Source organism: Salvia splendens, chromosome 19, assembly GCF_004379255.2.
Source record: "Salvia splendens isolate huo1 chromosome 19, SspV2, whole genome shotgun sequence".
NCBI lineage: Eukaryota > Viridiplantae > Streptophyta > Magnoliopsida > Lamiales > Lamiaceae > Salvia > Salvia splendens.
The window spans coordinates 2243643-2262747 of NC_056050.1; the positions used below are offsets into that span (position 1 = coordinate 2243643).

General features: G+C 35.3%; 2 protein-coding genes across 4 annotated transcripts; one reads left to right on the plus strand and one right to left on the minus strand.

Moving 5' to 3' along the window:
• The first annotated feature begins 1336 nt into the window (after window positions 1–1336).
• On the plus strand, window positions 1337–12043 carry LOC121780184. 3 transcript variants are annotated; one of them, XM_042177701.1, is made up of 21 exons: window positions 1337–1616; window positions 3089–3155; window positions 3318–3440; window positions 3637–3836; window positions 3955–4021; window positions 4183–4305; window positions 4483–4685; window positions 4831–4998; window positions 5115–5396; window positions 5558–5649; window positions 5885–5969; window positions 6239–6436; window positions 7288–7347; window positions 7998–8077; window positions 8845–9155; window positions 9226–9317; window positions 9397–9526; window positions 9652–10832; window positions 10913–11202; window positions 11389–11562; window positions 11644–12043. In XM_042177701.1, the coding sequence occupies exons 1-21, from the start codon at window positions 1398–1400 to the stop codon at window positions 11768–11770; spliced, it is 4272 nt and encodes a 1423-aa protein (XP_042033635.1). In that variant the 5' UTR covers window positions 1337–1397; the 3' UTR covers window positions 11771–12043. The 3 variants fall into 3 exon arrangements, with proteins under 3 accessions (XP_042033635.1, XP_042033637.1, XP_042033636.1); XM_042177703.1 differs by having other exon boundaries at window positions 5570–5649; XM_042177702.1 differs by having other exon boundaries at window positions 1338–1616; window positions 11392–11562.
• Window positions 12044–14438: 2395 nt separating this feature from the next.
• Window positions 14439–17479, minus strand: LOC121780380 (UDP-galactose transporter 1-like). Its single transcript, XM_042177971.1, has 5 exons — window positions 17069–17479; window positions 16156–16405; window positions 15725–15932; window positions 14930–15161; window positions 14439–14838 (listed from the first exon to the last, which is right to left on the minus strand). Exons 1-5 carry the CDS (start codon window positions 17177–17179, stop codon window positions 14617–14619), a joined length of 1023 nt encoding a protein of 340 aa, XP_042033905.1. The 5' UTR covers window positions 17180–17479; the 3' UTR covers window positions 14439–14616.
• Window positions 17480–19105: the final 1626 nt, after the last annotated feature.

The following is a 19105-nucleotide window of genomic DNA, read 5'->3' on the forward strand; positions in this document are numbered from 1 at the left end:
TAATCTCGTGCTAACAAAATTGTAGAAGCTCATACGGGTCGTGAAGGGCAGGGCACGACACGACGAGGGCAAGATTGTGCATGCACCATTGTTGCATGATTGTGCATGCACCATTGTTGCACAATGCGGTCGCGATGTTGCGCAATAATTGCACAACACAATGAGAATGTTGCGCGATAATGACACAACACGAGACAAATAAGGAAAAAAGCTTGTGTGCGAACCCTCCTCCATATTTGTCTACCACTTCCCTTTCTCATTTCACTTCTTCTTTGCAATCACTTCCCCCTCATCCCAAAATAAGCGAAATAGTGGGCACTTAGTTGTTCGCTTGAGATTTTCTAATCAATTTATTGGAATATTAATAAAATTTGGTCAAATTATAATATATTACACAATGTTAAAAATCATCTAAAAAAATCATAATATTTGGTTGCAATTATTCCACAATGAAATTTTTTGATTGTATGCATGACATTGTTGATATAGACAACAATGTCTTTCTTTAGAAATGATGACATAATCTAACTCATTGACGATGACATCCACATATAATTTTCCGACTGTCATATCAAATATATATAATCACACAAACATTCGATGATGTATAGTTGCAGATAAATTTAAACTTTATGGTCTTTCCTAATGTTCTTCAAAGTAGTGCAAACCATATTTTGATTAAATTTCATGATTTTTTCGGTAATTTATTAATTTTAAAAAGAATAATTGTTATTTAAATCATAAATTTCAATGTTAGTCCCATAAATTTTGAAAATTTAAAATAAAATTATAAGTTTTCAATTTTTTCCAACCGCTTTGTGATGGTCAAAATTAAAATTGTCAAGACACCAAAATCACATTGTGCAAGACAAATCATCGTTGTTTTAATTAACTTCCAACATAAAATAACGTTTTTTTTTCAAAATAATACTTTAGTTACATCATATGGAGTATGATTTTGTCATATTCATTTCAGTTTTAATAATATAAGTAAAAAAATTATAGTAGTAATAAAATAAATAGTAGTAGTAGTGATACCATATTAAAATGTTGAATTCGACCTTAATCTGCAAGCTCGGTCGAGCAGGATTAGTCGGATTCCGCCGAATTCGGTACACTGTGGTTAAAAAAAAATGTTGAATTCGAGTTATATATACTATTGGGCTACAGCCCGTCCGGCCCATTGCACGATAAGGCGCGGGAAATATAAAACTGGAGGGAAAAGAGAAGGCAAATTCCGCGCGGGAACAATTATCGGGAAATACATATTTGCTTTTACTTTTCTGCCTCGATAAAAACCGATATTTACCTTTTCTACCCAGTTCCACAATACAAATTCATTACAGCAGAACTCTTGGTCAATTCCGATTCTCCAAATTTTGAGCCCTAATTCAGCTATGGAGGGGAAGGGCACGAAGCGACGATTGGTTCAAGCGACGCTGTTTCCTCACAAGGAGCCTGCAATTAATGCCAGTGAAAACTGCGTCTCGGACAGAGAAGATGCGGTGGTAGAAGAGGAGGATGAGGAGTGGTGTGGAAGTAACAAAAAACGGAGGGGAACTAAAAGGAAGGGAAATTCTAAGCTGAAAAAGACGCCCCGAGCTAATGCGAAGAAGGTACCTTTGTAGATTGTATCGATCACATTATGCATTGTCCTATTTATGATATTTGCTGGTGATGAAAAGGGAGAATTTTGTTTAGAGGAGAATTTCCTTTGAGTTTAGTACTTTGATTACAATATATGCGTATAAATGTTTTGACAGGAGGTAGCGTATAAAATTGGGTGCTCAAATTACGGTATATGTGTGGGAAGAAGAATATTTTCCGAATTTGATAGGGTTTAATACTTTATAAACATTCAGCTCAGCTATTATTTTTGTCTGAAGTGAGGTCCTATGAAAGAAAGTAGTTGTGGATGACTTTGCTAATCAGTCTAGATGTATTCATGTTTTGGTTTGGAATGTTTTCTCTTAATCTAGCTAGATCATTTATCGAATGAATCTTCTTATTAGATAAGGTTTCTAGTGCACCTTTTCCCAATGTTTGTGATCCAACATTGGGAAATGTTGGATCCATGTATATGACAAACACAGAACTTCCAAAGGGACCAAAATAAAATGGAGTATGCTGAGTTTGAACAAAAGATAATCTAAACAAGGATATAAGTTGGAGCATGGATGCATGAATGTGGTTATGAATTAATTCACTAGAGGTACTAGGAAAATGCTAAACAGTAACTCTATGGTGACATTGTAGTTTTAACCTAAAAGTCACAAGCATGCATTCTAAGGATTCAGACTGATATTGTCCCAAAATCTACTACCTCTGTCCCATGCTACTCGCATTATGCTTTTTCACCCCGTCCCAAACTACTTACACTATTTCTATTTTAAGTAAGAATTAGGGTATTTAATTTAGATATTAGAGTTAATTAAGTGTTCCCTTATTAAGTATTCCCTTATTACACTTAAAGTGCGAGTAGCATGGGACATAGGGAATAGTATGTAAGTATTTATACAAAAAATGGTCTCTTCATTAGTTAGGAATTTTATATGCTGCTATGGCAGCACCAGTTGATATGGTAAGTTAGGTTGGGTGATCTAGCTGCTGGTTTTAATTTTGAGGGGAAGTAGGGGTGTTGGTCCTCTTAGCAGTTGATGGGCAGATCTGCATTTTGTGATATTACTCCATTCTGATTATAAAAAACTCAGGCTTGAGTAAATATTTGTTTATCTATTTATTAGTTCCAAAGTTAGCACTTAATGTTAACTGGAACGGAAAATTCAAAATAAAATCAATATATTGCCAAAAAGTGCAGCAAATTTGTCATTTTTTGAAATCAATCCAAAGTATTTCATAAATTGATTTTCAAATTCAGCTGTTCAGGTGGACTAATTTCGTTAGTTAGTTATCACATTCTTTATTAAACATTGATTTAAACAAATCTTAATAGTAAGTGGATGAAATTGATAAAATTAAACATTTTGAATTAAATTGCAATAAATGCAAAGAAACCTTAATTTATAATTTATATTGATTATCTATCTTATGAATGCACTTTTTTTTTTGTGTCTTCTTGACTTTTCAGGAGATAGAAAATGGAAAAGAAACTCCCACAAAACAAGTTAATGCCAGTGACTCCCCAGTTATTCCTAGTAAGTCCATACCCAGCCGAAATTCTCCTGATACTATGTCTTAAATAGGATGAGGAGTAGAGAATGATATTCCTTGCTTAGCCAGTGAGCTATGTCATAGAAAGTTACAGTTGAGGATCAATGGAGTACTTATTCCATTGTCATGCTTACATTTTTTTGCAGAGTCGATTTTTTTTGTGAAAGTCTCTGAGCAGCGTCAGCTTAAAAGGCAGCAAAACCAGCTTGTATCCACAGACTCCCCTGAAGAAAATGGTGATATCTGTTCAGTCCCCAGCTTTGTTGCAAGTATGTTATTACCATGCGATTTCTGAAAGTTGAACGAGCTCTGATTCATACATAGCTGTTATGTTGTGTCACAGTTGTTCTCTTCCATATTCCATCTCGTTGAGATGCTGCTGGTGGCTTATCTCCAAGATATTTGACATCATTTAGAAGTCTATACTATTTACTAACTTACTATCATCGATAAAATTATCCTTAGATGGTAGGACTACTCCTCAAAAGAAGAAGCAGCAATGTAAATCAACCCCGAGGAAGGAAAAGAGTTCAATTGCCAGCAAGAAGATGAAAAGGGGCAAAAGAGAATTACAATTTGATCACATCCAATTTGATCTTCCATCCGATGAACAGCCTATGCAAAAACTCCCTGATCAAAGATTGGAGGCAAAATTGACAGCAGAGGTATAATAATCTGATAGCCCTCTCCCAGAAGTCTGTGCTTTTTCTGTTTAATTTGGTATAGAAGAATGTTTATGTTTCACCAAATGTGTGTATTTGTGGACTTCTCTTAACTATTCAGGAGATAGAAAAAGGCAAAGAAACTCCAACAACGCAAGTTAATGTTGGTGATCCCCCAGTTGTTCTCAGTAAGTCCACACTTAGCTGCAATTCTCATGATACTTTGTCTTAAATAGGATTAGGAGTAGAGAAAGCTACTCCTTGCTTAGCTAGTGAGTCTTGTCATAGAAAGGTACGGTTAAGGATCAATTATGTACTCATGCCATAGTCTTCTTTCATTTGTTTGCAGAGTCGAGTTTCTTTCTGAAGGTCTCTGAGCAGCGTCAGCTGAAAAGGCAGCAAAACCAGCTGGTATCTGCAGACTCCCCTGAAGAAAAGGGTGATATCTGTTCAGTTCCGAGCTCTGTTGCAAGTATGCTATTTCCATGCCAAGTTCAGAAAGTTGAACGGGTTTTATTTCATTCATACACAGTTGTGCTCTTCCATTGTTCCTTCTGCTGGTGGTGGCTTATCTATGAGATATTTAACATAGTAAGAAGAAGACTATACTATTTTACTAACTTGCTATCATCTATAAAATTATCCTTAGATTGTACGACTACTCCTCAAAAGCAGAAGCAGCGGGGTAAATCAACCCCAAGGAAGGAAAGGAGGAGTTCAACGCCCAGCAAGAAGATGAAAAGTGGCAAAAGAGAATTACAATTTGATCACATCCAATTTGATCTTCCACCAGATAAACAGCCTTTGCAAACGCTTCCTGATCTGAGATTGGAGGCAAAATTGACGGCAGAGGTATATTAGCTTAATACTCCCTCCCAGATGTGTGTTTTTGTGTTTGATTTGGTATAGAATGTTTATATTTAACCAAAGTTTGAAGGATTATTACATTTCATTATTATACTACTAGAGTTGTTTTCAGAAATTCTCATGTTTGTAGGAAAACACACGCATGTTTTCTGGACGACAAATTCATCCCTTTTTTATGTCAAGGAAAGGGGGGAAAACAAGTCAATCGTTGGCTGATCCAGAAAGCAATTGGTCCTCTATTGGGAGAAAGGAAAAAGGTGTTGCTTTCAACCCTATCCATGTATTTGAGAATGTTCAGGTATGTTCTCTATTTGTTTTTTACAACTAGGACAGAGGATGTTCTTCAGCAGTTCTGCTACACATGCAAATGTTTTAAGAGGTGATTTCTTGTGTAAAATTTAAATCTGCACTCAGGACTATCATTCAACTTTCAATTGGGGACATTGGATATTTTCTGAAAGAAATGCAACCAGTGAGCTGCAATGCGGAAGCGCACCACTTTATGAAGGATCCATGGCTTCCTTAAATTTTGATAACTCTATGAATGTCCCACTGTTCGCCCCAACATCATTACACCAAAACCCTCATCAGTGTTCTGTACCACAAGAACAGGTTTCTATTGTAGATCAGGATTTAAACTTGATGCCAAAATGTACAGAGGATTTGCCTGCTGGATGTATTGAATCCGTATTGCAGGTAATATTTAGTAGCTATGTTAACTTGTGGTTTAGCAGTGTGATCTAAATGATGAACTTGATGTACTAAGAATATGTTCTCTTCTCAAATCGTGGAACCCCTTTCTCTTTTGCCAAATATTTTCGTATGCCGTGTCAAGAGAATGATTACAATATTTTCAGGATCATAAACAGGAAAGTAATGGTTTTGCCAGCAAGATTCACTTAGGTGGGAACTTGGATCGCCAGCTTGAGGAGAAACTTCTCCAGGAAAGGTAATATGTTTAATTTGTTGTTATGTCTTATGGAATGTATTATAGAAAGTATCTGAGGAGGAAAATTTGTTAGAAAACCTTATTTTTAATTTCATTTGAAAAAATAGTTTCAAAACTTTTAGCAAATGTTTGCATTGTGCCACCCTCTTTAGACACCTGAACACCCATAGGAGTTAAGACTGCTTTAACATGGCAGAAATGATTGTGAATTATTTTTTGTTTTGTTACAAACCAGGATCATGTCTCATTATCATACTAGTCACAACCAGCCTGAGAATTGCCTATGGACGGACAAGTACCAGCCTCTGAATGCCAAGCAGGTTAGTATCCGACACATGATCTCACAAAAAATCCAGTCTGATTCCTAATCTGTTGTATATTTAATTTTATATTTTCACAGTTAATTACATATTAAGATAAATTCATTATAAATAAAAGTGACTTTCTGAAATATCTCACGTCAACATTCTATGCAATTTGAAGCAAAAGCATACTGCTTAAGTTGTCTATCTCTTTATCTCTATGTCATAATCCATCTTTTGAACTCATATTTTCTAGTAAAAAGTCGTAAACATGGTTTTCTTGCCAGATTTGTGGTAATCCCGAATCGGTGAACTTTTTACGCGAATGGCTTCATCTTTGGCACACAAGGGGTTCTCTGATCATTAGGGGTTGCACTGACGAAGTTAATTCTACTCCAAAAGATGATGATTTTGATTATCAGCAAACTGATGACGATGGTGAAGAAAGCTTGAAGAATGTTCTTTTAGTTACTGGACCTGTTGGGGTATACAGTATTTAAATTTAGCTTTTCTGTTTACAAAATTTTAGTTCTTATATCTGCTTTGAGTTAGGGTTATTATTGAACGTAGTTGATATGTTGCGTGTACATGTTTGAACTTGAATCTGAAACACTAACCTTGAGATTGAGTACCCTTGATCAAGCTTAATGTTACGTGTTTGATCTTGATCTGCTTGAAAACGGGATGAACTCAACTTTGATTCAATCATTTATTATGAGTAGTATAAACCTGTAGTAAATAATTTAAATTATACTTATTACTTTGTTGTTTCTTGTAGTTAGGAGGAGTTAGGACATACTATAAGTAAAAACCTAAAACATTTTGAGGACAATTCGTGAGCTTTGGGATCCTTGTGAGCCAGGTACTGCTGGGCTCAATTTCTATCCCCAGTGATACTTGAAAAAGCTTCAATTCAAACAATAACTTTGAGCTGAGCTTTGAATTAGTCTCCAAACCAGTCTGAGTAGCTTGTACTTTGCCCACTCATTGTCAGTTCTCGGTTGGCACCCTTACTTTGGAAGAATTCATGCTTCATTCTATTTCTTCCATTTTCCCTCTCTTAAGTTGGTATAGTGCTGCCACTAGGGTTATTAAACAAAATTGATGACTAACTTAGTTAAAGATAGCCTTCCTTTCCGAAATGTGATTACCTTGATGGAGATGTCATACAAAGTCAGTTTTAAATCCCATCCATCATACTGTCACATAAAATGTTATCCTTTCAGTCTTGGTTTCTTCCAGTTATTGAATAACTAATGCATAAGTTCACCACAAGTCTTAAAAGAAAAAAATAAAAATGCCCTTGTTGATCTACATTGCTTGCTTTGTCTTGCAGAGTGGGAAATCTGCTGCCATCTATGCTTGTGCCAGAGATCAAGGATTTCAGATTATTGAGGTACTGCTTATTGGAGAGTAAAATAGCTAAGTTTTATGTCATGTGAAAATCATACACCTTCCATCCCCCAAAAGTAAAGCATGTTGGACTTGTGCCGGTTTTTAAAAAATTGTTGGTAGACAATGTGTGGTTTTTTGGTTAACAATATGTGCTTATTTGTGTACTAACTTCTGAAGGGGGATGCTTATTAGTTGAACTTTGTTAATTCTGTTCCACCAGTTTTTACTTTGTTTTAGTGTGGGCACACTCAATGAATAAAAAACATTTAACTGCAAGCTTATAACATCGTTTCAGAGATTGCCTCCCGTTGTTTCATTGTTTACATGCCTTTAGCCAATATTTATAAATTATGGTGTAGTGTTCATTGTTTTGTTCCATGATTGTTCATGAGTTTATTATGTACTTTAAAACCCAAGCTAACTGACACGTATACTAATCACTAGATTTACTAGACAATCAAGTATTGAATGTGATTAGGCACCTGAGGTTACCCACTAACCTCTAGAACAATAGGACTTTATGTCATGAAATTCTGTATATGTTTTTATGCTTATGTATGTGTTAAGCTTAAAAGTTTCAATTATAATTGGATGCTTGTTAAGACCTTGTCTGGTTCATGATATATCTGTTTTGTTTACCTTTCTCCCTAGATCAATGCATCAGACTGGCGTAGTGAAGCACTAGTGAAGCAAAAGTTCGGGGAGGCTGTTGAATCTCATTGGCTCCAACGGTTTGTCCGAAAATCAATTTTAGATTTCTTATAATGCCAAGCTTTGAGATACCACATTTTTCTGCAACTGAGTGAATGAATTTCTTTGTAAGCATAACATGATGTGACAAGAAAAAGTGAAAAACTAGAATCCAATTGATATGGAAAATAGTTACTCTGTTAGGACTTAGGAAGGCTGTTTATACAACATTGCCTTTCAGAAGCTAAGCACAAAGGCAGAAAAGGTAAAAAGGATCGAAGTTGAAGGTCTTAATTATTTTGTTTGGTAGGATATCACTATATTACTAAAGTTGGTAACTCGGTATCACTTGAGTAGTTAATAGTCTTTCAGTTTTTATGTGCTTCCGGATGAGCTGAGGATCCCTTCATCACGGGGTTAAAACAATGTCAGGAAAATGATTAATTATAGATTAAGTATAAATATGGTCCAATGTTTCTTTAGTTGCACCCACCTATGTCATTACGCAGTTCTTACAGGCTGTACTGACTTACATGAATGGATACACAAGTTAAGAAAATCTAAACAGGTTTCTTCCGTGTCTTCTTTGTGCTTCGACTTCCATCACCATCCAAGTTGGCTAATCAAGGCCTTCCAAATGCATATTTAGAAGTTGCATGCCCAAAATAGAAATTATTGCTTGAGCATAATCAAGGACATGAATTTATATTTCTGATTTGACTCGTTGAAATGGATGTTATAGGCTTTCTGGAAGTTCATTTGTTTTTATGACTGGATTAATATAAGTAGAATACTTGTTTTGTTTCAGCACAGTAGAAAATGGAACAAGTACGGGAAAAAAATCCTTATCAAAGTTCTTCAAGGCCGTTGACACCGATATGCAATGCTCCAATGATGAAGTAATTGAACTGATACACTTACCAGATGAGGAGTTGGGGGATGTATATTCATCACCTAAGAAATCAGTCAATAAGAGACCTACTAATTGTCAGAATGAAGTTAAAACCTTGATTCTTTTTGAAGATGTGGATGCTTCGATTTCTGAAGATCATGGCTTTATATCTACTATACAGCAACTTGCAGTGACTGCCAAAAGGCCTATGATATTGACAAGCAATAGTAAGACCTTGTATTAGTAATTTTCCTTTTCTCGCCTCAAGCTGACTAACATCTGTTCATCAATTATTAGGTGGCAAACCTGCCCTCCCGAAAAGTTTGGACAAGTTGGAGTTAAAATTTTCTCTCCCATCAGTTGAGGAGCTACTTGGACTTGCCAATATGGTATGAATTGCCGGTGATTTTATTATAAAATCCTGTTTTGGTTATCTCTCATTTTTACAGCATTGTGCTGCCATTTTAGATTTGTGCTGCAGAAAAAGCTGAAATTCATCCATATTTGCTTCAAAGATTTGTCGATCATTGTCGAGGAGACATCCGCAGAACTATACTGCTACTCCAGTTCTGGTGTCAGGGTCAAACTCTTAGGACAGGCAAGCTTCATCAACTTGTTTCTTCTTTGCAATATTAGTCTGAAAAAAACAAAGGAATCAAGTAACCACATGCAGAGTGAACTTGGATTGTCAAACGGCCTCACTAAACTTGTTTTTTTATCCAGGGAATGAACAGCCAACGACATATTGGCCAGTTCCGTTTGACCTTGATGCTGGACATCACATTTTACCAAAAATAATACTTTGGGCTTGTCCTTCACGGCTCTCGGAGCTGGTGGAGGTAGAGATTGTCAAGTCTTTGGCTTTGATAAAGGAAACCGAAAGTGTCATGGGTGAAATTAAGGTTGATGAGGTAAACTATTATAGCGCTGATGATATAAGTATGCAAGAAAATGAACAAGACCCTATTGAGGTGAAGAAGGAAAAGATGTTAAGCTTTCAGTCACTTGATGAAGCAGAATGTACACCATTTGAGGTTGATCCAGAGCTTTTGGATATCTGTTGCTCTCCAGTCGCATCGACTCAGAAAAATAGCCGGAAAAGGGTTAATACAGTTCTTTCCTCAGATTCTGAAGATGAATTTGCATGTGGAAACATTCCTCTCGCTTCTACTGGTGAATTACATGAGATGAAAAACACTTTTCATTGTTTATCCACTGAAATACATCACACCCCAGCTGAGCCAGCCTTCCAATTCAAAGTTGACAATTTGGAAGAAAGTTGTTCTCGGCTTCCACAAATTGTTGATAATTCCCTTGTGGAGGATGCAAGCAGATTACATGACATGTCAATTGTTCCAGAATCGACTTTTGTCCATGAGACTGAGATTATCCAGGAAACAGAGTTATTTTCCACAACTGTAACTTATTGTAATTTTTCCAAAGAAGCAGAATCAAATTGGGCATTCCAAAACCAAGATTCAATGCCCGACCTCAAAACTGCTGCTGGTTCTCAGCTGGCTAAATCTTTGCATATATTCCCGAGTGACCTTGAAATGGTAGGAAGCGATTTTGTTGCTGTTACAGCTTCTGGATGTCAAGAAGAGGTTGGGGATTCTCTTTCAAAATCTGAGCCAGATGTTCCTAGAGAGTTTCAACTTTTGGATGAATGTAGTCGAGTGGATATCATGTGGACAATGAAATCCCTAGACTGTGCAGTAGCTGATCAGAAAATTGACATCATGAAAGAAACATGGAAAAGCCTTCATAATCAGTCTGAGGATTTCAAAAAGTACGTCACTGCAGAAGAGAGATCTGCTTGTCAAGTTTTGAAATTTTCACATGGAATGAGTAATTTGATCTCAGAGGCTGATTTATTACTTAAAGACTGCCTTACGATATTATGTGTAAGTACACTGTCCATTTTGATGCACCTTGTTCTTGCCATTCAGATGTGCATAATGAAATATAGGTTTGTCTGCCACAGGATTCTTTGTCGCCATTGATGATTCCTAGTGAAAAAACACATTCGTATAATTATGATGATAATCAATTGGAGATGTCATCAATTCTAGCTCAGCATGGAATGTGCTACTACGCTAAAGAAATTACTTCGTTACAGTCAACAATGGGATGCCAAAACAATTTGGATTTGGCCTCAGAGATGTTGTCGTCCTCAGCAAACTCAGTTGCATTAGGCAAATTGGCTAGTCAGAACAGGAGAAAGGCCAATAGATCTAGTACAGAAACGACGGGATGCTCCTATATTCTAAAAAGGTGTGAGATTAACTCACTTGATGCCCAATCTCATTCACTTACACTGTTGTTTTTCCTCTTTAGAAGGCGCAATAAAAGTAATTAACCAGGCTATTTGTTAGCATAAGATACACCTTGATCCCTTTTTGCTTGTGCTACCTATATCCCACGATGCAACTAATTCCAAACTTATCTTGTTTTGAGAAGCAGTGAATCAGACTTAGCCCTTGACGATATACTTCAGACTGCAGTCCCTTCAAGGTCGTACCTAGCTGCTAAGGGTAGTGCATTTCATGAATACATCTCAACATTAGGCCAGATTTCAAGATATGAAACCTCTCGTTTGTCCAACTGCATCGACAATAAGAGAAAGGGAAGAGGGTATGAGCTCTCTGTCAAGCTACCTCCTGCAATGCTAGAAATTTATTGCTATGCTAGTAACATTATCTTCGTTTTGCACAGAGGTCGTGTCCCTCAGAACTATTTGTCCGGTTCGTTAGCAATGTCATCGGAGGAAATACAGTTGCTGGATCGACATACCAGCTACGGAGAAGGTCATCGTCCTGCTGGTGATGGAAGTCTCAGATAATAAATCTCAGGCAACATTTATTTGCATAGTTAAAGCATGCTGATTTCTAAGGGTTCTTTCTTGACATAGTAATAATTAGTACTTTTTGAAGGATGTTCATTGATTTTCTTAACCACAGGAGATTGCTAATTGTAGGTGTTTTTTTAATTAATTTTTGAGTTGGAATTTTAGGTACAGTTGTAGCATTTTAAAAGGTATAGTGATCTAGCTAGCTCTTGTTGTTCAATTGAATACTACGATGGAAAGTAGCAATAAAAGGTCATATTTATATAACATGCTTAGAAAATTTCTTGCTTATTCTTATGCTTAATTGATGTTGGATATTAATTTTAAGTTGATCTATCAAACTTTCTGAAGAATCGAGTTATGACCATAAAATTTGGAATACGCCAAATTTCAAAAGAAGAAATAAAAATTCATATACGTATTTGTTAACCAAAATTATAAAATTAAATAAAATATCCAAAAATGTTGAGATCCTGTAATATAAAGTCTCTATTTAACAAAAAAAGATGAACACTCTTGCAAGATCATCCTTTATTTTATTAATTTAGATAGATTTCCGCTAAAACACTAGAATTATGTACTGACATGGATTAATAATTTAAAGCCCGCAAATATGTATCAAAAGCATCAAATTCGACCTTCGATTTTCTTCCTCTTTTCTGCTGAAGGAGGGAGAATCTCCTTCAAGTCTTCAGCTCTTTAAAATATTACTATTACTTTTGTAACATATATTCTCTATGTCCCAACTTTATACACTTCAAGATATTCAGTTTGACAATCATTAGATACTTATTTCCTTACCCAAAATATACAATGCTGATACGAAGCTCCTTATAATGAAATAAAACAAATCATGAAAACTTACGGGTATCTAGCATCACCAACCCTGCCTGTGTATGAGACCTGCTGCCGAGTTCTTCTCATATCACACGCTGCCTGCAAAGAATTTGTTCGCCTCAGATTAGCAACTACACCAGACAGCCTTTCCATTCTCTTATAAGGGTGCACCCATGCTCCAGTTGAAAAGGCGACCATTAGTGATGATCGAGGCATCCAGGTAGTGGTCGATGGACTGCACCTCTCTATCCTTGTAGAGATCTCTCGCCTCTTCGCATGTTTGATATGCACAGCAAGTTCTCGTTCAAGAAGCTCACCTGCCAACTCCACCCTCTTGTTCCTGAAATCATCTCTGTTGTCAACTTTGCGGCGTCCTCTGTAGGCATCCAGCAGGCACTTGACCATAGAAGCAAGAAAAGAAGCTTTACTCCTAAGGTTGGGAAAGAGATAGGTATGTATTAAAGTGATTCTGTAGATGGAAACTTACTGCCCTGCATCAGTTTCATGATATGCCCCTACTACATTGCCAGCGTATTTGCTCCTGGGCAATGAATGTGTACACTACACCAATCGTTGATGACAATTAATCAACTGTTTGAAGCAACTTTAAGCCAACAGAAGACAATGAACTTGGTACAGCTTAAAATGTCAAAGGATTTTTCATATTAAACTAGTGTTCCATTAATTTTATTTGCCCACCTTTTATACATTTTTTAAAATTTATATTGAGTCAAAGTTAGATATTTTGAGGAAGTAATATTTTTATATTAGTGGATTTTTAAAATGTCTAACTTAAGATAGTAAATTTTAAGAGTATTTATTTATATGAAACTTTGAAATATTAACTTGTTTAGTATTTTGCACCACAACTCAAATTTAAGATTACTTTTAGTTGTGAATATGCTATTTTAGGCTACTATTCACAACCACTACAAGTGTTAATTATGAACCAAAAATTGTAGACATAATTCTCAATAATTACTTTTTCTATTGTGAGCTATCATTCAGTACTCAGAATATTTTTATTGTGAATTATAATTTTTAGACTATTAGTAACAGCTCGGAATTATTTTTAGAAGAGAATGTCAGTTTCTAAATAATTATTCACAAGTCGAAATATTCTTGGTTGTGAATGACAATATTTTGAATATTATTCACAATTCAAAATACTCTGGTTGACATGAGGGATTGGTTGTCAATTACAACCTGAAATACTTTTAGTTGTGAATTGCGAATGAGAATAGTTAGATTATCATTCACAATTCAAATATTCCTTTATTGTGCATGGGAGTTTTTGGACACCATTTACAATTAAAGTTACTTTAGGTTTAAGCTATCATTCACAACTAAAAATATATTTTGCTGTGGAAAAAATATTTTATGTTAAACTTTAATTTACAACTTGAAATTACTATGAATTATGAATGAGAAATTTTGGGATTATTATTTCTAATTCAAAAACTACTTGATCTAACAACAACAAAAAAAATAAGTATAAGAGTCTTATACATCTTTCAAACTCAGAAATATTTTTGTATGTGAATGGGGGATTTCACTCAAAATTATTTTACAAGTTTACAATTCAATTGACACACAGTTTTCCGTTTAACCAAGATTCGAATTTGTCATACTTGTTTTCATTTTTATTGCAACCTTGTATTTTATGATTATTATAGCCAAAAATGTTCTAGCCATATTTTTCCTTTTCAAAGTCTTTCATTTTTTTTTGCTAAATTTGTTGTGTAAATACGCAATGTTTTGAAAGGAATTTCTTTTCCTAGAAAAAAAAAAAAATCAAAATGAGCATTTGCAGAAAACAAAGATGTAAAGGCAAAACAAATAAGCTCTTCTCATTGCCAAAAAACATGTAGGCTATTAGATTTGTGGTTCTCTTACAAGAATGAAATTCGTCGATCGGCATTGGTTAAAATGAATAAGGCTGCAATATATTTATATGTATATGTATGTATATATGATCGGTTAAGAGGGGGCTGTAGCAAGAGTCATACTTTGCTGTCCAGTTTGTCGCTGACCAACGGGAGCAGCTCCGTTTTGCTCCGTGGAGTGTGAGGCAAGGCGGGCGCGCCCGGGGATTGGTTCGACAGCATCTGCCTCACGTACCCGTAGAAGGTGCACCCCACGAGCGTCACCCCACATCCGATGGCGTTCATGACGGAGATCGGATTCCGGAAGATGAGCCAAGAACACGCGAACGCAACTGCAACCTGATGCGACAAAGGGGAGTCGGATTTCAAGAATTAACGCGAGGATTTCAAATTTCAATTGATCTCGAGAGTGAGATGGTTAGTTACGCACCTTGAGATTTCCAGCGACGTTGAAGGTCACAGCAGTGGTGGAGTGAATGACGTAAAAAATCGAGAAATTGAGGCAGAAGGCCAGTACTCCAGACCCGAAAATGATGACGAGGGACGAAAAGAGAGAGGGGCACGTGAGAAGCCAGTCCGTGACCCCTTGCCCTTCCAGCACCATTGCCGGCCCAGCCAAGATCATAGTTGCGAAAGGAGCCATGTAGTAAACTGTGTTTATGCTGCAGTCGGCTCAAAAACCATCAACTTATAATCAGTAAATATCAAACGAAACGAAGCGGTCAAAGCAAGACGTAAAAAGAGTTGATATCAACTCATTGTAGTGATAAAATAACTCTGCAGATCAAGCAGGACGGGCTTATTCTAAGAAGTCGTGATTATATAAACGAGGAGTCCTTTGAACCGAATATTTTCCTAGAACAAATTCTTTCATCACAAATACTTAGCTCTCTCTTCCCTCCAGAAAGTTATCAACAGCAGCAGCACAAACTAAATAACTGTTGAAATGAATCTCAATACAGCCGAGAACGATGAGAAAAATATGTTTCTTGAAAGGGAATATGATGCACTAATTAGAAAGGAATACCCTTCTACAAAAGCACCAGTGAGAAAGGTAAGGGAATTTATTCGAGAAACTATTACTTCAAGTCAAAATCAAACTTAGGAAAATGGACGTCGAGGAAGAACAAATCATGAATGCTGCTATCTCTAATCTCTATGCTGTTATTCGTGGTAAGAAACAGTTTATGATGGACATGTGTAGGTGAAGGACTATGATTGTTACCTGTCAAATTTGTACCCGTGCAACAAAGACTCTGCTAGAATGGTTTTTGTAGATGTAGCAATGCAACCAAATAAAGCAGCGCAAAATCCTAGCATGTTAAAACTCAGCTCCGTGACTGACGAGAGCAGAATCCCACCAACAATGGGAATCAGAGCAGCCCAAATTCGCCAGTCGAAGTGCTTTTTCCAGATTAGCCACTGCAAGATGACTTTCAAAAGCCAATAAAGTTATTCAGCAATGTCACGCCAAATTTTTCAAAAATCATCATAATTTCATTCAATATAATCTACTCCATCAAAGTTCATTCATGTAGGTAAACGGAAATTGTTCGCAAATCATATGTATGTGACATCTCAGTTTTTCAAGATCGGCTCCTAGCAAACAGTTCTAGACATATCGAGATTGTGATTTGAATTTCATTCAACACTCACCTGTTGTTGCAGGGGTAAACGACTTGATCGTTTGCATGAAGGAAACAGGAATATAGCGAAGGCTCACATTTCCCAAAACAATGTTTATGCAAAATATAAACGACATGGGAAAAATTCTCCTCCAGCGATCTTCTGGATCAACTTGAATAAGAGGCTTAAGTTTCAGCACTTTAATAACCAAGTATGCACCAATTGCCGAAGCAATAAAATGAATACACGATACTGTTAACGGAAACTTGAACTCCAGCTTCTGCAAAGATAAAGGCAGTTAATTTTGCAAGCAACAACATATGAACAAACAACTCAGTCAAAGATTTAGCAAATTGACACATCAATCAATATCCAAAATACACAAAATTACACTCTACGAACATGCAAATATAAAAATGAATACGGCATGTAACTACACTGACGAAAAGTCATCCACACTCGTATGCATAAATTCTCTATGCTGACACTCACACAATGCAATCTAGATACATGTTATTAACATTGAAACAAATAGGCAACCACTACATATTGCACATTCAAACTATGCAACCACATATATGTATAGATGCACATTTATACTAGCAACACCAATATATAGCTATATAAACACCCTTCTATCCACCAGGCCAAAAAATTCCAACTTAGAAGCTAAAAGGTTCAAACTTCACAGAGCACAAATGCTTCAAAATAAGTTAAAAAAGGAAGCATTGTAATCAGTATACACTATTCAAGATACCAAACACACATAATTCTGAGTTTAATCAGCATCACAAGTCTAAAAGTGTACCAATTTATTCCACCATTTAGAGTAACTTCCATTCAAAATATTGGAAGAGTGAACACAAAATATTAACATCACAGCAAAAAGTAATGCATGTAAAGCTCAAGAAATCAAACAACATCAAAACTAAACAGCACAAACCTGAAAGATCCATTTGTTCATGATGATAACAGTGACATTGAAGCCCCACCATTGAACAATAGCCAATATAGATCGAATTACACTCCACTGGCACAACCTGCTCTCCTCCATGATATGATCGAATAAAAATTCGATCTTTATCCCGAAAAGGTGTTCAAAATTCAAGACAAAGAGGCCCAACAAGCTGAAAACGGAAACCCCAGAATGAAATTCAGTGAGAACAAATTGAATTTGAGTAGCGGCGCAAGGCTCAATGCAGCAAGCCGGAATTATGCCATTATAAATTCCGAGGAAAAAGGGGAGCTTTCTATGTGTTTGTTTGATAATTTTGCTCCCAAAATTTGATTTTTGAGAAGGAATTTGAGACGTCTTTGAATGGAATCCATGGAAAATGGACCCCTCACACAAATTGTGTTTATGGGAATTCCAACTGTTACGTATTTTTCACAATATTATATTTATTTATTTTGTTTGTTTTTTAAAGCAAAGTGCTGTAATTAATTACTGCTATTAGTCGATTTAATTACTATTATTAGGTGGGCTGAATTTAGCTGCCTACTATTTTCCAAGGTGTTTGGCTATTTTCCTTTTTAGGGGACGTCAGAATGGAAAATAGATAAAAGTATAATATTCTATTTGTATTTGATACAAATTTTAAGAAATACTACTATTAATAGTAAAAATTTGATACAACATGAATCATATTTTTATAGTAGTTTGTTAATAAAATTGGAAAATATTAATTGAAAAAAATTGACGAAATATGAATCATATTTTTAGTAGTTTAATATATACTAATGAGACGAATGTAATAATTTCATGTAGGGTGAGATTCACTAGTAATTTTTTAATTTAATGAAATATTCCTTAATCATAATAGATAAATAGATAGATGTATTGCATATTACACTCTTATTCTTCTGCTATATGTTAGGGAAATGATACAAATTACTTTGTTGATGTGTTAATGATGAGATGGATACTATTCATTAAAAGGAAATGGAATAGCAATTAATCTAGTTAATAAATTAATGATAACACAAAAGTAACGCAACAACAAAATGTATGCATTGAATATTTATTTCCAATTTTACCATTTTGATTTTTTGGTGGAGGACGAATTTGGTCTTATTTTTTATAATTAAATTTGGTCATATTTTTATGCGAATAGTATTTTAAAATAAAATATTTTTTTTGGTAAGGACTATTCAAGTTTTTCTGTGTGTAGATCAGTTGCTCTATTTCAGGTCAGAAATCTCCCACTTATAGTCGTACAAAATTGTTGCTATTTCTTCTACCGGAAAATAAATGTATTAATTAATTGGATGTATTTCAGATAACATTAGTGACACCGATAACTGAAAACATAATCAAATATCATAAATATTTTACGTAAATAAATAAATTTGGTACCAAATCGGTCCAACATATGAAATAGAATGGCCTATATTAATTATTATTTTTAAATCAATTGGATAGAAAGAGTAATATATTCTTAATTAACTTTTTTCATTCACGCACGCTCCTTATTAAAAATAAAATGACCCACTAATAGCACAACTAAAAAACTACTTATACTTATAATACTCCTTCCATCCCACAATAAGAGTCTTATTTTGCCATTTCCGTCCGTCCCATAATAAAAGTCCTATTTCAATTTTACCATAAATGGTAAGTAGGCCGACATTCTACCAACTTATTTCACTCATATTTTATTATAAAACTAATATATATATATATATATATATATATATATATAACTCAAATTTCACTAACTTATTCAACTTACTTTTATTTATATTTCTTATAATCCGTGCTCAAACTAAATATGACTCATATTTTGAGACGGAGGGAGTAGTGCAGACAAAATAAAGAATTCCAACCTTCCAATGCCCTACAAAGAGTACAATGAATATTCATGGAAGATGCCTTGGATACTTCCAAATAAACAAATTCAAGTTACTAGGGCAACACAGAATTAAACAAAATCAAAATTCTTGTGCTCCATTCTAATTTCTACACACTCAATGACAAACA

Coding starts and splice junctions, on each gene's coding strand:
- LOC121780184 (XM_042177701.1), top strand. CDS start 1,398: ATGGAGGGGAAGGGCACGAAGCGACGATTGGTTCAAGCGACGCTGTTT. Junction 3,441..3,636: donor AGTCCCCAGCTTTGTTGCAA/GTATGTTATTAC, acceptor AATTATCCTTAG/ATGGTAGGACTACTCCTCAA. Junction 4,999..5,114: donor ATGTATTTGAGAATGTTCAG/GTATGTTCTCTA, acceptor ATCTGCACTCAG/GACTATCATTCAACTTTCAA.
- LOC121780380 (XM_042177971.1), bottom strand. CDS start 17,179: ATGGAGGAGAGCAGGTTGTGCCAGTGGAGTGTAATTCGATCTATATTG. Junction 16,406..17,068: donor TGAACAAATGGATCTTTCAG/GTTTGTGCTGTT, acceptor TTATCTTTGCAG/AAGCTGGAGTTCAAGTTTCC. Junction 14,839..14,929: donor ACGTCGCTGGAAATCTCAAG/GTGCGTAACTAA, acceptor TTGTCGCATCAG/GTTGCAGTTGCGTTCGCGTG.